The sequence below is a fragment of the Polychytrium aggregatum genome, assembly GCF_025602895.1.
Source record: "Polychytrium aggregatum strain JEL109 chromosome Unknown BJ171scaffold_4, whole genome shotgun sequence".
In the NCBI taxonomy this organism is placed as follows: Eukaryota; Fungi; Chytridiomycota; class Chytridiomycetes; order Polychytriales; genus Polychytrium; species Polychytrium aggregatum.
The window spans coordinates 795,971-810,056 of NW_026516206.1; the positions used below are offsets into that span (position 1 = coordinate 795,971).

The window sequence follows — 14,086 nt, forward strand, 5'->3', positions numbered from 1 at the left end:
CACCAGAGACGTCCAGGTGAGCTCGGTGAGCGAGTTCAACACATCCCAGGTGTGCTCGAGGATCTTGATATCGATACACCGTAGAACTGTCCAGATGGTCGAGTGAATGCACCACACAAAGAGATTGCCAACCAGGACAGGAAACAATCGCGTGGCTTGCCCACTGGAGCCTACAGATCAGCAGACTTGTGTCGCTGAAGCGAGAAAGTGACTGTCTCGTTTCTTTCTGGATTGACCGTACAACCGGGATTGGCCTGATATATTCCCAGGCGAACAGGCCCTCAGCGACCGATAGAGAGGCTCTTGGAGTGAGTCGCGAAAAGCACATCACAGTGCGGTTGGCTCTAAACGCGAGAGCCAATCCGTCTGGGTAGGCTGGATGATTATGGTTTTGCACGGAGACGCAGGTGGATACGAGGGAGGCTGGCAGAAACAGATGGATTCGAATCATGGAAAGGAAAACTTCGTGGAAATAGAACCTTCATGGAAACAGGGCTTCCATAGAAACAGGGCCCGTCATTAGCGTACCAGGCGCGCGATATTAGTGTGGCCTATCGATTGATGAATAGGCTGGGAGCCGCAGAGCGCCCTGGAAGATGGGACGGATCTTGTGTATCGGAATCATTCCCACAGCGCCTGTGCTCTCATTCTTGCCCTAGATCAGAAGAACGGCAGATCACAGAGTCAGTCCAATGCGGGCGAGAGCGAGCTAGATATCCCCCAAAGCAAGCATGTGTGCACGAGCGCGGTCCCAGCCATTCATGGAGAGGAGCATCCCAACGGGGACAACCGACGAGATACCCGACGAGTTATCCACCAAGATCGCGAATCAAGTACAGTCAATTCCATGGAAGAGCGCCTACCTCGGCTCGATCCCGGTCAAACGCTTGGAAGAGCTGGATCCGATCGCCGACATTGAGCTCGATCTCTATGCCATTTGCGTCATGGAATTCAACAACCTCGTAGTTTGCGCTACTCTGGCCGGACGACACCGACGTCATCTCCATGGTATCCGAGCCAGAGTTACGCGGCCCGGATGACTCTCGGTATCGGTATTTGCTGTCTCCGCCGGTGTAGAAGGGCCAAACGTGCTTCCCAGACCCCGAAACGGCCATGGATATCGTGTCAGCGGGGCTGTAGTCCATGCGATAGGATGCATGTGGGGACACGGCAGAGTCGCTCTGGTGGGTTGCAGTCCGTGCTGTCAAAGGGCTTGGTAGCGCAGGGAAGGAGAGAGCATCCATTGAAGTAACTGTCCTCCGGACGTCAAAGCTTGGTTGAGTGTCGGCACTGGGTGCGGACGAGACCGCAACAGAGTGGGCAGTGTTCACGCGCAAGGGATGGCCGGCATCGTAGAGGTTGGGGAGGGGAGGGGTGGCTTCTGTCGGCAAAGTGGGGTCTGTGAGTCCGACATGGCTGCCTCCGCCAAAGCTTGTGCGTTGATGGTCGCTCTCGTACGCTCTGGCTTGAGTTGTGGCCTTTTTCCTGCGAGCGAAGAAGAGTGCAGCGATGACACCAAGAAGGACGACTACACCCGCAACAGAGCCGATGATGGCAGCCATGGGAAGGGATGAGGACGAGGAAGAAGAGGGCGATCCAGGTGTAGGAGACAGAGATGAGGTTGGCACAGGATTGAGCGGCGTATTGGCACCAGAGGAAGCGCTGAAAAGAGGAGGAGGATCGGTGGAGCACTTGAGATTGCCAAAGTCCCAGCCCTGGCTGCCCGAGGGCATCGCGCAGCTGGCCAGCCGAATTGTGCCGCTGAGAGCCGGGTTGCTGGAAAAGTCTCTGTCGGCCAACAAAGCAACTTGGTGAGCTAACGCTGGATGTGAGGACGCAGAAGAAGATAGCGCCATCCACATGAAAGTCGACCTGGCTAGTGTTGACTCACACGTAGTTCAGTAGTGTAAGGTTACGAAAGTCCAAATCGACAATGCCCGCGAGCTGGTTTCGGTTGACGTTTCTATTGGGCAAGAGGATGAATGAGAGAGGGCCGCGCATCTCAAGCGAGGATACCGGACCCAGGGCGTGTGGCTGCCAATCGAGATGCTACCGGACTTGCTGTAGCTGCTCAGGCACCACACAAGATCGCCCAAGAATCGCCTACATCTTGGTCAGTTGGGTCATTCGGCCGACACTGGAAGGAAAGAGGCCAGTAAAAGCATTGCCATCGAGGGTGCTGCGTTGACGATAGAAGCAAGTCAGGTGGCGATAGGGCCTGGGCTTTTGCGCACAACTCGGCAAATGCAGCAGTGCAGGCGAGTCAAGGGATTTGGATCACCACTTACAGTTGCTGAAGGTTCATTAGGTTGCTGATGCTGTCGGGAATGGTGCCGCTGAGCATATTATTGTGTACGTCGCTGGGAAAATGTCACAGTTAACGGCCGTGGATGAGAGTGGCAGTTGATATTACAAATGAGAATGCCACTCAACCTGAGAGACTGTGCGGGATGATTGCAGGGTCGTGCAAACATGCAGGCCATGCTGGGACATGCTGGGATATGCTGGGACATGCAAGTCGGCGTGCGGGCCAATGGACGCGTCGGTATTGGGTGCTTTGCTTACATGAAACGGAGGGCAGTGAGGTTTCCAATGCTATCGGGAAGAGGTCCTGTCAAACTGTTGGATTCCAGGTGCCTGCAGGTGGATACAGATGGACTGGGCTCAGTAGCAACACAGACGACGCACCGCAGCCCCGCCTCAAAGCACCGACCCCAAATATCATGCCAGCAACGATAAAGACCTACAGGACGGACAGCTGCTGGAACGTGCCGATGGTGCTTGGAATCGAGCCAGAGAGCAGATTGGTATCCAACCGCCTGGTTCCAGAAGTCAGTTAGAGGCATGCGGAAGGGCACCGCTGCTGGTGCTGGTGATGATGCAGAAGTGGCTTGACGAGTTGATGCCGTATTGCTGACTAGCGGGCACTCACAGGGTCTGCAGGTTGATGAGGGTATTGATGTCTGCGGGGATCGATCCGGTGAGTTGCGTCGCGCTCAAGACCCTGTTTGCGACGAGGGCGAGTGGGCGAGATCGGGATTAGACGGGACAAGCAGCTCAGGCGCAACGACGAGGCACAATTGAGCTGGTTTGGAGGCCGAAGTTAAGCGCACCGAACGGTGGACAGCGCGAGATGGCAGAGACTGGCATCTTGGCCCCCATGCCCGCTGGCGCTTTGCTGTGCTGGCCAGTTGCCGAGATCCAAAGCGGCCAACCAGAATAATGCGATCCTCGGTATTGAGCAGGCATACTTACAGGCTGGTGACCCGGGTGCCTGTTGAGTCGCAGCTGATGGCGCTGGCATCGCTGCAGCAGGCGAGCGGAATGGCAGGAAAGGTATTGTGGACGTATGTGCAGTCGGAGCCTGGCGACCGAGATGGCCAATTGACTGATGGTCAGTAGGAGCATTAGGGAACCAGCAGATACACAAGAGCGGATGCATACTCATGGCCGATGATCCTGCGGGAGAGGACTGCTGGGCTTTGCGTTGCCTGGATGGAAGCCCGTCCTGAGGATGCCCCAGACGAAGAGAGAGAGGGCCGAGCGATGCACGGCGACGCCGAGATAGATTGCGGCTTGCGAGCGAGGTCCTCTGAAGCAGCCTGAAACAAAGGACAAGGGAGGAGAGCGACAGGACGAGGGCGACGCCTGGACATGGCCGCGGCAGTGTGTGTCGGTGGTGGCACCGGCAGAGCCACCTCTGTCGCACAGTCGCACACGCGATGCTGCGGTGTCACCGCACCGGCGGACCCCCATTTGCTGTGTGCTTGCGAGAGCGTGCTGCGCAGGCTGTGGCACAGACCCATCAATCAGCAGGGCTCGCACAGGCGCGCACAGCGAGACCACGGGGCCGATTGAAACATGCGGTGGGGTCGGTGGTGGAGTGCAGCGACAAGGGCCAGGGATCGCCAGCAACAGCAAGGCAGCAGCAAGGCAGCAGCCGGACACATCCCCGGACAACGTCGCTGAGCATTGACAATCGGCACAATCAGCACGGTCGGTGTCTGTGTGCCCAGCACCAGACCGCACCCCCAAACACACGCCGAAAAACGAAAGGAGCGGCGGTTGTGATCGCACAGCGGGATCGTGGTCCTGATCCAAGTGCCTCCGAGATGCACAGACCGATCCGCGCCGCCACAAACGGCTTGCTCCACACATTCATCCGTGCCAGGTGAGTCTATTGGCCAAGAGGCTATACAAGCTCCAGTCCGTCGTCAACCCAGCGAGGCCGGCGCTCCTGGCTCGACAGGAATGCGTGACTGGTCAGATAGGTGCGTCCATCGCCTGGATTGCGGCAGCCATGGCAGGAGTGAACGGGATGGTTAGCAGCGGTGGTTACAACAACTGGAGCCCGCACAGCCTGGCCGGGCAGTACACGGCGATGCTCCCACGACTTACCCAGAGGCGGAACCGCAATCGGCAGCAGAATGGTGTACCACGGGCTGCAAACATGAAGCGACGGAGGTGTGGTTAGATATGGCAAACGCCCCGTCCACCCCAAGCTGCGATTGTGATCGCTTACAATTTCTTCCCGATTCCGAAAAAGATGCGTGCGTTTCTGATTGTTCCGAGGTCAAACTGATTCGAGGACGATGAGAGAAAATATGTGAGGAGTGGGGAGGAGGCGGCGGCGATGCGCAAGTACATATCCCCGGCAACTCCGGGCCTTCAGGCGTCTCCATCAATGGGCGTGATCATGCAGATAGCGATAACAAGCTTGCACTGCGGTTTCCTCTTCACCTCGTTGATATACACCTGGATATTGAGCAGATCGGCGCCGGAAATGAGCACATGAGGCGATATGCGCGACCGATGGCCCGTCAGATGGGAGGAGGCCCATCATCCAGACTCTCAAGTTGGTGCAGACCGACTGGTGATCCCACTTACATCGCCGCGAAGACGGGCCAGCTTGCGCTTGCTTTGGTTGTCATAGTACTCGATGGTAGTTTGTCCTGGTGCAGAGATAGTCGATTCGGCGTAAAAGTCAGTTACGGTTCGAGCAATGAGTATGCAGAGCCCATCGAGCACGGCTGCTGCACCTGCACCAAGAACAACAGATTGCGCGTGATGGCGCCGTGCTGACGACGCGGACGCCCCAAAGGTGTGTTGGCGTACCAGTCAAGACCAGGTAGGTGTGCCACGACATCAGCGATCCAACGCCAAAGATGAGTGCAAAGGCCAGCAGGAAGCCAAATGCGGCCAGGTGCTTCATGCCACCAGATCCCCAGTCGACCTGGATCGAGACGGGTTTTCCAAGCGCATCCGAACCCAGGACGCAGCAACAGAGTCAGTAAGACGGCATTCGAGAATATAGCGCCCTAGTGGGTAGCATCAACGCAAGCGGCGATTCAGGCTGGCGGCGCAAATTACCTCCTGATGGTACCAGTAGTATCTCAGCATGATCGGCGCCATGCAAATCACAAAGTAGACGCACGCGATTGTCAAGTAGACCAGAAACAGGTAGAAATAGCGGTGGTTGTGGTATCCCACGCTGATGATAGATGGTCAGCGCAGTGTCCTAAATGGCCGTCTGTCCTGCCGTGGCTTGGCCGAGTAGCTCAGGAAGCTGTCGTGCAGCGAGCGGACTTCACTGCAGGGGATGTGACGCTACTGTTGATCCAAGCGGCGGCATCGTATGGGGACGCTGGTTCTGCATCGGTTCACTCACCAGTTGCTGATCCACTATTCATCGGCGCGGTGTCGAGAAAGGGATGGGTTACTTTGCCATTTTCGGGGGCGGAGCATTGTTTCGGCCAGTTGCTCGAACAGGCCATGCGCTTGCCATCCCGTGGGCGATTGCAGAGTCTCTGTTCCTGGAACTTACAGGGCAGTGGTGGTCCATACGCAAGACACATCTGTTTTGCAGCAGCGAGGAATTCGCCGCGTCGGTCCGATGGCATTGAGTGATAGATACATGGCGCGCCGAGTGAATATCCCCGTTGCAACAGAGGCGAGTCGATATTCAGCCAGTCAATTCCAATGAACATGACGGATCCGGGAGCATCCATGCAGTAGCAAAGCAATGTGGTCTTGAAATGGGCCATGGTGCTTCATCCAGACAAAAAAGTTGCGGGATTCCAGCACAGATCCCATGCGGTGACAGCCCCCATACCGTTTGCAAACTCGACAGTGGTGCGCCCGCTCAGGTTTTGGGATGAGACCTTGGTTCAAGCAAATATCCAAATGAGTTGGCAGCTCACTCGCAGAATTACAGGCAGATCGAGCGATTACTCGACGGATCGAGTGACCAGCGCCGTGTCCAAGCGTTCCTCGGCAAGCACACGGGCATTCTGCCATCCGGACTTTCTCTCATCTTTTCCCTCCTCGCGAGATCCAGCTCAGCCTTGGCATTGTGGCTCGAGCATGGCCCCTCATCCGCCATCCATGTTGTGTTGCTTCTCGTTGCCTTCTCATCTGCAATCATAAACCTACATTTTTTGCACACTTTTCGGTGGCTCTCGTGAGGCTCGGAGATCCCAACTGACGTATCGTGGGTGTGTTCCGAGTGCGCAAGAGAGTCGTGCGGGACATCCGAGTGACCCGATTCCGTATCCTTTCAGTTGTCCAACCGACCGATCGATTCAAATCGGGACAAATCCAAGAACAGCCAGAAGCCACGTCGACAGTCACCCCAGCGACAGACGAGGAAATGAACACCGAACAAGGTCAGCTCAGGCCCCATGAGATGTCTTGCATGCTTTGTACCGGAGGAGAGGGAGGACGCAGTTCCTCATTCTGTGGGTATCACCATCGGGGGATGAAGAAGCCACCAAGGGTGGACGAAGCAACCCCTACCTTGTCGGTCTTGCCTGGACCAACGAGCACGGCCATTCCGTATTGGAAGGCGATCAGCACCAGGAGATAGACCGTGAAGAGGAGATGCGTGTACTTTGCGATCGCGCCCCACGTCGTCAGGGAGTCGGCGGGGAAGGTCTTGGGAATGAAGACGTTGAAGTAGACATATGCACAACACGACACCAGCCCGATGGCGACCACCACGAAGACGGGTCCGCCGCCAGAGACCATGCCCAGGACGATGGCCTCGATGAGGCTCTGGAGCCGCAAGGCCGTGGCTCTCCGCAGAATCCTCATGCTGGCTCGTTGGGAAGTGAGAGAGGAGGTGGGGGTGGAAGAGCGATCGGTGTGCCAGCGAGAGCAAGCAGGAGCCAGGAGTGGCGGGCGCATTTGTATGGGCGGTGCGCGCTGGTTCCACACAGCACCACGATGCTGCTGCTGCTGCTGGCTGGCTGGTTCGCAGACACATTCACTCGGGGTGCGTTTTGGCAACATGATGAGCAAGCAGCCCACTGTCTGGGCTGTCCTGCGCTGTTTGTTGCGATCGGCAACAGGCGATACATTTAAACGCTGTATATTGGGCGAGGGTGGAAGCTTCAGGAATCATTGCACCTCTAGCACATGCCAGTGTCCACGGAGGAGTGAAGGGGGGGGGTGAAGGGAAGGGCGGGAGACATACACCAGAGAATTCATGAGAGGAGGAGAAAGGAGGAAAACCAGCGTCAAGCGCAGTGGAGCTCTCGAAAGTATATGGCCAGTGACAATGACATGTCGGACAGCCCAGCCAGTCATCCGGTCCAGCTTGCAGCGATCAGCTGCTGACGCTGAGTCGCCGTTGCTGCTTATTTTGGCGGGCAGGCCGGTTGCTCTTGGGCTTGGGCTCCGGGTTCTTGGGAGCAGCCTGCAGCGCGGCCTGCTTCTGTTGCTCCTTGCGCTGGCGGTGGAGACGCAGCTGTTGCTTGATAAATCCACGGAACCACATGACATGGAGCGGGAAAACGGCAACCGAGATGATGAAGCCAAGGGGCCGTCCGGCAGGAATGAAGGACAGATAAAAGTGGTAGATGCAGTAGATGTGGAACAGGATGCGCGTGGCGAGGTAAGAGCCGCCAAAGAGAGCGTCGTTGCGCAGCGACTTGTTGATGCAGCCCAGCGACATGATCAAGGTGGGCAGCTCCATGATGCCGACCATGGAAAAGAGACTGCTGATGCGGTAGCGGACGATGTTGAAGACCAGGAAGGTGTAGAGGGTATGGTGGAAATAGCCTGACCAGGGATCCATGTGCTCCGGGTAGAAAAAGTGGCCCAGGACCAGATCATGGATCACATAGGTTATGAAGAAGGCACACAGGCCCCGAGACAGCGACGCATCGAGGCTGGCCCAGGCGGCTGCCGAGTGCGGCTGCGTGAAAAAGTCCCACAGGACCGGGAGCGAGCCAAGCGTCATCGTCAAGGCCGCAACCATGGTCAGGATCCATGCCTTTGCCTTGGAGGTCGAAAAGTATCTTGGCAGGAGCCGCGGAACCGCAAAGTACACGACCGGAAGCAGCACCAGGCCGTAGCTGAAGGGCAGGTAGAAGGTGTTGTCGTGGAAGACCTCCGAGACGGATCTTGGAGCGGGCATGGCGAGCAGGGGAGACGAATTGGACCGGGGCGGCAATGCAGACGGCGACGGGTGCGCAACTGAACGGACGGACGCAGGAAGGGTCTTGAGCAGCCCAGCGGGGACGAATGCGACTTGCGAGATGCGGCTTGCGAGATGCGAGATGCTCGAGACCAGAGCAGCGTCCGATGATGGGCAGACCAGGAACGAGCGCAAAAAAACGGCCAAAGGCCGAAACCACAAGGAGCCAATGTGGCGAGGAGGCTGGGGCGGGTGGGGGGCCGGGCGCGGCGCTGATTGGCCGGCGCGCGGGGACACAGCTGCCCCAAAACACCTGACAGTGGCGCTTGCTGGCGGCGTGCTCGTCACGTGGACACAAGCACGTGCAGATGGCGCGATCCCACGCTGCGCCACGCCTGTGTCTGGACTGGGCCTCACGGGCGCCTGGGTCGCTGTGGGCGGCGTGGGATGTGTCTCGAATGTGCCCTGCATGTGCCCTGCATGTGTCCTATGAGGCCACCGGCGACGGCAGCCTTGGTGTCGTTCGGAGCAGGGAACCCAGCCACCCGGGCGCGCATACCATCGGCACTGGGGGCAAGGGTGATGAGGGCTTGTATTCGGAAGTGAAGTGGTGTGTGTGCTACAGCGCCGATGCCACCGAACATCGGCCGATTCGGATACCCAAAAACTGATAGATATGAGCCTCAGACGACGACTCGGGTGTAATCATGTCTTTTCGCATTATAGGACCCGCAGCAGCCATTCATAGCACCAGATTGAGAGCGCCGCTGAAGGCACGCTGCGGACCAAGCTTGCAGAGAGTCCCTTGTAGAATCCACGCACGCCTTCCTCGGCAATAATCAAGCGGGTGGCCTGGACCATGCCATGATACTTGTTGATCTCGGGTTGGGCGTCGTTTGGATGGAGTGTCTGCAGCCGCGTGCGGAGAACCTTGGTGTTTTCGGCGCCGTTGATGAGAAAAGTGCGCGGTCAGCCACAGTCGGTCTCCTGTGGGTCCTGCCAGCACTACTACAAGAAGCAGCCGCGTGGTCTGCACACTCTGTGCTATCTGGCCGCTGAGGGCATGACCACGGTTCTCACCTCGTGGGGATATGTTGCGATGCAGGCAATCATCTTCGAGACCGAGCTTGCGATGATGATGCCGGTGTTGCTGAGCTCGTGCTGCGGATCACGTAGTCGATGTCGCTCATCCTCTGAACCAGTCGGATGGAGAAGTGGGATAGTTGGCTCGCCGCCAGTACCCAGCCAAGCCGTCCGCTTCTCTGCAAGGTAACAAGTCCATGCTCGAGTCGTCCGGACCAAGCCCACCGCTGCCCCTACTGTCCTCAGCGGCCTGCCTGTCGGCCAAAGCCGGAACAATGCCCGGTCCGTGTAACAAGCGCACAAAAAGTGCAGCAAGCTGCGGTGCGATAAGCGCCATGCCGGCGCGGACATCATGACCCACCAGCAAGAATCTGCTTGAGCTTCTCATAGACCGGGAACTGCACGGCTGCGTGGCTTACGCCGAGCAGGGTGGGGCCAAGTCCCTTGTAAAGCGCCGAGAATCCCTCGGTTCGGATGATTGTCGAAAAGGCGTCGTACATGGATGTGTAGTGGTGAGAGAGCGACGATGCCGGTGAAGGATGTGGGGGCTGCAGCTACTCGGCAGCATGCGGCCGAAAGTATGGGAATCCATAGAAGTGATGACAGGTCAGTCGGTGCTCGTCATGCTGAGACTAAAGCCAAATATAAGCCTCGCTTTGGGGCATCCCGAGTCTTCAGAAGACAGTGCACGATATCCGTGGCCGGGGCTGACGGGAGCCCTGGGCCAAAGATGCGGTTTGAAATAAGCCGGCGGAGACCTACCATAATGCGTGTTCGAACGACCCAGATAGGATTCAAGAGCAGCGTGTTCACAACCGAAGCCGACAATGATGCCGCAAGGTGGACTGATGATTCGTCCATCGAGCAGTCTGCCAGTCAGGAGCAATGGGTTAGTGATCTCAGGAGCATCAGAAGCTCAACAGCCCTCCGCACCCAATCGGGCCCAGTCGTCGCAGACCAAGGTCCCGAGGCAAACAATATCAGATCGTTGACTGTGCCGGGTTGGTGGTGAAGATCACCCACCCCTGGCAATCGCATATGCACAGCGGCGGCTGCATCATGCCAGGTGCTTACGAAAGGAGTCGGCAAAGAAAATTTTGAACTTGTAATAGCACGAGAACCAGATCGCTCGATCCGGTAGGTAGGAGACAACCTGAGGACCGACAATGTGCAGCGTGAGGATCGACCAGGAGGACTGATCGCCAAGTCGAAAAGGGGCACCACCTCAGACTCGAAATCCATCAAGATTGGTGCTTGCCGATTGTCCTGGCAGGCAGCCGAGGCACAGCGATACATATGCTACTGCAGCTGTAGCCAAAGATGCAGCGCAGCAGCAACAACAACTTACCGCAGGACTCAGTCCCCGATATAGGCCTCGAACACCCTCCTCGCTCCAGATGGCTTTCAAGGTCGAGACGGTTCCGCCCACATATTTGGGGACCGAGCTGGCCGTCTGATTCTGCAGCCGGACCTTGACGACGTCGAGAGGACACACCATTATCGCCGCAACCAGACCCGACACAGCACCGGCGGTTGCTGTTTTGTACATGGAGTCATGGCTGCATCCAGCAATTGCGGAACAAAGCACAACGGCAGGTTAGCCCGACATACGCATGTGCATTTGGGAGAGAGAGAGAGGCAAATTGCTGGTTGGCTGCCAGCTGCACTTCGCCAGCTCTTGTGAGACAGCAGTCGGGATAGCCAGCATTAGCCAGGCCGTTGCAATAGCCGACGAGCGCAGGCACCGGGCGGGCCAGCATCGCTCGGGAAGGGGTTTGGGAGTTTGGGTGCTCTTACACTTTGAAGAACGAGTGGATTTTCTGAAGCAAGCCATTCGAAGTCCCAATGTCCATCGCGAGTGCCGAGGTTGAAGAAGCAGATGCAACAGACAGATACGATGGGCTGGGGTGTAATCGGCGGGCCGAGCGTTGCAAACAGGCCAGATGCTTGTGTGGGCGTTGTCGACGGAGCCGAGCGGCGAGGGATTGGCCCAGAGAGAGTGCCAAAACCGGAATTGCGGGCGCAGGGACAGGACTTGAGCAGCGTCGGCCGGGCAGCGAGCTTGGGCGATGCAGACAAACGCAGACGGAGGCAGACGGATGTGGCCGCGCAGTGTGTGCCGTGTTGATGTCGGGCCGGCCGTTTGTTTGCTTCTGGCGCTGTCGTCCAGGGAGCGAGAGGAAGACGGGATTGCAAATTGGGCCGTCGCGGATGGAATGGCGATTGCAAGCTTTTTTTTCGGGTGGTACAGCAAGGGCCAGCCACGAGCGACACCAGCGCGGTCCTGCGGACCGATGCCCAGGCCGGGACAGGCTCCCGAGGACATTGCGGACGCTGCAGGCGATGTTGCAAGCCATGTTGCAAGCCATGTTGCTGGCGATGCTGCATCTGGCAAAGCTCCCTGCATTGCATTGCACTGCTGCTCCTCCGAGAGCCGCCATTGCCTCGCCGACGACACCCAGCCCGGGCCGTCGAATGCCAGCTCCCATGTCCCTCCCGGCCTCGGTCATGGCGGCACCACACAGGCTCCGACGCCCATGTGCGTTCACGCACTGTCGTCGCAGAATGCACATGCCCGGGCCATGGCCACCAGAGAGACGAACGGCGCCATGAGCAAAGTAAATGTGCCTGGCGAATGAATGCGGTTGCTCGCATGTGTTCGGAATGCAGCCGAGCCAAGCACTCATGCCTCGCGGAGCATGATCTCGGTTCGTCAGTCGATTGTTGCCACAGCAGATCAACCGAGGTGTATTCCAGACTGTGCCCTCGAGCCAGCAACTTAACCGAAACAATCGCATGGCTGCAGTGGTGTTGTGCGCCACGGGTCATTGTGTTGAAGGCAGCGGTTGATGCGAAGGAATGCCGGTGCGGGTGTCGAATCCACACAGGATCTCTAAGGAGTGCCCCAGGGCATCTCAATGCATTCATTCAATCTATAGCGTTCGGGGTGCTCTGTTTGTTCTTGCTCGAGCTGTGAACGATTGCTAGACTAGCCCGTTGAACAGCTGCAGTGACTGGAGAATGGTCTCGTCCTCTTTCGCGCCCTTATGAAACTCCTGTATCGAGATTTGTCCATCTGGGCTCTGTTTGCCGGGGTCTGTGTTAGCGACGAGCATTTTCGTCGAGCCATTTGCTTCCACACACCCGCATAATGCATTGCACACACGCCGCCCGTTCTTGCACGGTCCACACGGAGCGCTTCGATGCCGAGAGCTTACCACACCCATCAGCCTGAATATCTGTTCGTTCGTGTGCATTCAGCATATAACAGAGGCGTCAGCAGCGTGCTTGGCGGGTCTTCTCCAGCTCGTTCCAGCACCAAGGCATATCGCCAGAGTCGATCTCGCAGCAATAGCACCTCCATCAAGAATCGGCTTGCATCGGCTTGCATTCGTCCTCGGCCAGCCTATCGCAGCAGCATCGGGCCGGCTTCATGCAAAAACTCACATTTCGGACGCGCTTCTCTGGGGTGTCCTCCTCGGAAGAGAGCTTTGTTACTCCGCCCATCATCTTGTAGATCGAGCCCACGACCACGAGCATCTCGTCATAGCTGATGTAGCCGTCGTTGTTTTGATCGTACAGCCGGAAGGCCCCTGCGAGTGATTGTCGAAGCGTGGTTGGGTCAGTCGTCGGCCGCCGTTTGGCATATCGCAGTAGGGTCTGTTTCGGCCTGCTCCCGCCACAACATCAATCCAGGGCGATCACAGGCGTACATTGGAGCTTTTCGTCCATCTGTCCCTTGGACGTAATCGAGAGCGCTGTCAGAAACTCTTTAAAGTCGATGAGGCGGTCCTGGTTCTCGTCAAAGACGGCAAACATCAGCTCCGCGAATGTCGATGAGTCGCCAAACGGGAAGTATTGCTTGTACATTTCCTTGAACTGCTCGAGGTTGAGGCTGCCCTTTGGACAGTCTTTGATGAACCCGCGGTACCTGAATCGGCAGAGTAGTTGTCAGCAACAGAGCTGGCATTTAGTCGTGCAGCACCGCTCGCCTTCACATCATCACGGTGGCTTCTGGCCGCTGCCAGGGTAATTCGCCTCCTCCCCCCCCCGAGCACTCTCGAATGTCGCTGCGGCCTGTGTTTTGGACGCACCACTGTTGGATTTCCTTCTTGTCGACTGGATTGGCGCAGAGTGGAGCGGGGTTATGGCCAAGAGCCCAGGAGAATAGGTCAGAATGCCGAGTGCATCGCAAAGAACCGTGTGGCAACACTGGAACATGCCTAATCCGCTCCGCCCGCTGCCGCTGCCGCCGCCATGCTCTAGCGATGAGCATTCAATAGCTGTCCTTCTTGCAGACCGGGAAACGGCCATGGCACATACAGTGAGTCGACTTTTGCAGCTCAACCAAGAGCTCTGGGGACAGCTTGCTGGTGCTTCCACCCATGGCAGCGCGAGACGGTGCTGTATGATGGAAGGCGAGGACAGTGTGGCGGATTGCGGCTCGGTGCGGCAGGCGAAGGGGCAGCGCAAGGCAGCAATGCGATGCGGCGAGATGCGGAGGACGAGGGCGATGGGCGCAAGAGCGACAGGAGCATCGGCGGGCAGATCGTCCTGTCTGGCGCCTTGTGGCCCAGGCCGAGC

At 57.7% G+C, this 14,086-nt stretch overlaps 5 protein-coding genes across 5 annotated transcripts; all 5 read right to left on the reverse strand.

The window, feature by feature from the left end:
• Window positions 1–194: 194 nt before the first annotated feature.
• Window positions 195–3,605, reverse strand: BJ171DRAFT_489584 (uncharacterized protein). The gene is made up of 10 exons (XM_053109514.1): window positions 3,445–3,605; window positions 3,256–3,364; window positions 2,933–3,004; window positions 2,748–2,819; window positions 2,566–2,637; window positions 2,289–2,360; window positions 2,108–2,179; window positions 1,892–1,963; window positions 864–1,788; window positions 195–655 (listed from the first exon to the last, which is right to left on the reverse strand). Exons 1-10 carry the CDS (start codon window positions 3,446–3,448, stop codon window positions 542–544), a joined length of 1,584 nt encoding a protein of 527 aa, XP_052970731.1. The 5' UTR covers window positions 3,449–3,605; the 3' UTR covers window positions 195–541.
• A 556-nt stretch (window positions 3,606–4,161) lies between these two features.
• Window positions 4,162–7,144, reverse strand: BJ171DRAFT_489586 (DHHC palmitoyltransferase-domain-containing protein). The gene is made up of 12 exons (XM_053109515.1): window positions 6,796–7,144; window positions 6,433–6,553; window positions 6,113–6,161; window positions 5,825–5,855; window positions 5,669–5,682; window positions 5,371–5,491; window positions 5,116–5,233; window positions 4,888–4,952; window positions 4,741–4,755; window positions 4,523–4,578; window positions 4,399–4,442; window positions 4,162–4,284 (listed from the first exon to the last, which is right to left on the reverse strand). Exons 1-12 carry the CDS (start codon window positions 7,090–7,092, stop codon window positions 4,193–4,195), a joined length of 1,023 nt encoding a protein of 340 aa, XP_052970732.1. The 5' UTR covers window positions 7,093–7,144; the 3' UTR covers window positions 4,162–4,192.
• Window positions 7,145–7,353: 209 nt separating this feature from the next.
• Window positions 7,354–8,597, reverse strand: BJ171DRAFT_489587 (uncharacterized protein). The gene has a single exon (XM_053109516.1). The coding sequence runs from the start codon at window positions 8,417–8,419 to the stop codon at window positions 7,607–7,609; it is 813 nt and encodes a 270-aa protein (XP_052970733.1). The 5' UTR covers window positions 8,420–8,597; the 3' UTR covers window positions 7,354–7,606.
• A 395-nt stretch (window positions 8,598–8,992) lies between these two features.
• On the reverse strand, window positions 8,993–11,693 carry BJ171DRAFT_489589 (mitochondrial carrier domain-containing protein). The gene is made up of 7 exons (XM_053109517.1): window positions 11,300–11,693; window positions 10,851–11,061; window positions 10,577–10,655; window positions 10,265–10,371; window positions 9,864–10,056; window positions 9,500–9,612; window positions 8,993–9,349 (listed from the first exon to the last, which is right to left on the reverse strand). The coding sequence occupies exons 1-7, from the start codon at window positions 11,353–11,355 to the stop codon at window positions 9,140–9,142; spliced, it is 969 nt and encodes a 322-aa protein (XP_052970734.1). The 5' UTR covers window positions 11,356–11,693; the 3' UTR covers window positions 8,993–9,139.
• A 519-nt stretch (window positions 11,694–12,212) lies between these two features.
• On the reverse strand, window positions 12,213–14,036 carry BJ171DRAFT_455143 (putative FRQ1-regulator of phosphatidylinositol-4-OH kinase). The gene is made up of 6 exons (XM_053108267.1): window positions 13,826–14,036; window positions 13,597–13,621; window positions 13,216–13,433; window positions 12,950–13,095; window positions 12,721–12,741; window positions 12,213–12,585 (listed from the first exon to the last, which is right to left on the reverse strand). The coding sequence occupies exons 1-6, from the start codon at window positions 13,887–13,889 to the stop codon at window positions 12,487–12,489; spliced, it is 573 nt and encodes a 190-aa protein (XP_052970735.1). The 5' UTR covers window positions 13,890–14,036; the 3' UTR covers window positions 12,213–12,486.
• Window positions 14,037–14,086: the final 50 nt, after the last annotated feature.

Bases quoted from the DNA above. Each gene is read 5' to 3' on its own strand.
- BJ171DRAFT_489584 (XM_053109514.1), bottom strand. The intron at 3,005-3,255 runs GTAAGTATGCCT...CGTCGCAAACAG, and splicing joins GGCACCCGGGTCACCAGCCT to GGTCTTGAGCGCGACGCAAC. The intron at 2,638-2,747 runs GTAGGTCTTTAT...ATCCACCTGCAG, and splicing joins TTCCAGCAGCTGTCCGTCCT to GCACCTGGAATCCAACAGTT.
- BJ171DRAFT_489586 (XM_053109515.1), bottom strand. From the start codon at position 7,092: ATGAGGATTCTGCGGAGAGCCACGGCCTTGCGGCTCCAGAGCCTCATC. The intron at 4,443-4,522 runs GTAAGCGATCAC...TCATGTTTGCAG, and splicing joins TTCGGAATCGGGAAGAAATT to CCCGTGGTACACCATTCTGC. The intron at 4,285-4,398 runs GTAAGTCGTGGG...GCCGCAATCCAG, and splicing joins GATTGCGGTTCCGCCTCTGG to GCGATGGACGCACCTATCTG.
- BJ171DRAFT_489587 (XM_053109516.1), bottom strand. From the start codon at position 8,419: ATGCCCGCTCCAAGATCCGTCTCGGAGGTCTTCCACGACAACACCTTC.
- BJ171DRAFT_455143 (XM_053108267.1), bottom strand. From the start codon at position 13,889: ATGGGTGGAAGCACCAGCAAGCTGTCCCCAGAGCTCTTGGTTGAGCTG. The intron at 13,096-13,215 runs GTACGCCTGTGA...AATCACTCGCAG, and splicing joins GATGGACGAAAAGCTCCAAT to GGGCCTTCCGGCTGTACGAT. The intron at 12,742-12,949 runs GTGAGTTTTTGC...ACGAACGAACAG, and splicing joins CAGAGAAGCGCGTCCGAAAT to ATATTCAGGCTGATGGGTGT.
- BJ171DRAFT_489589 (XM_053109517.1), bottom strand. From the start codon at position 11,355: ATGGACATTGGGACTTCGAATGGCTTGCTTCAGAAAATCCACTCGTTC. The intron at 11,062-11,299 runs GTAAGAGCACCC...TGCTGGATGCAG, and splicing joins ATCCACTCGTTCTTCAAAGT to CCATGACTCCATGTACAAAA. The intron at 10,656-10,850 runs GTAAGTTGTTGT...GTCGGTCCTCAG, and splicing joins ATCGGGGACTGAGTCCTGCG to GTTGTCTCCTACCTACCGGA.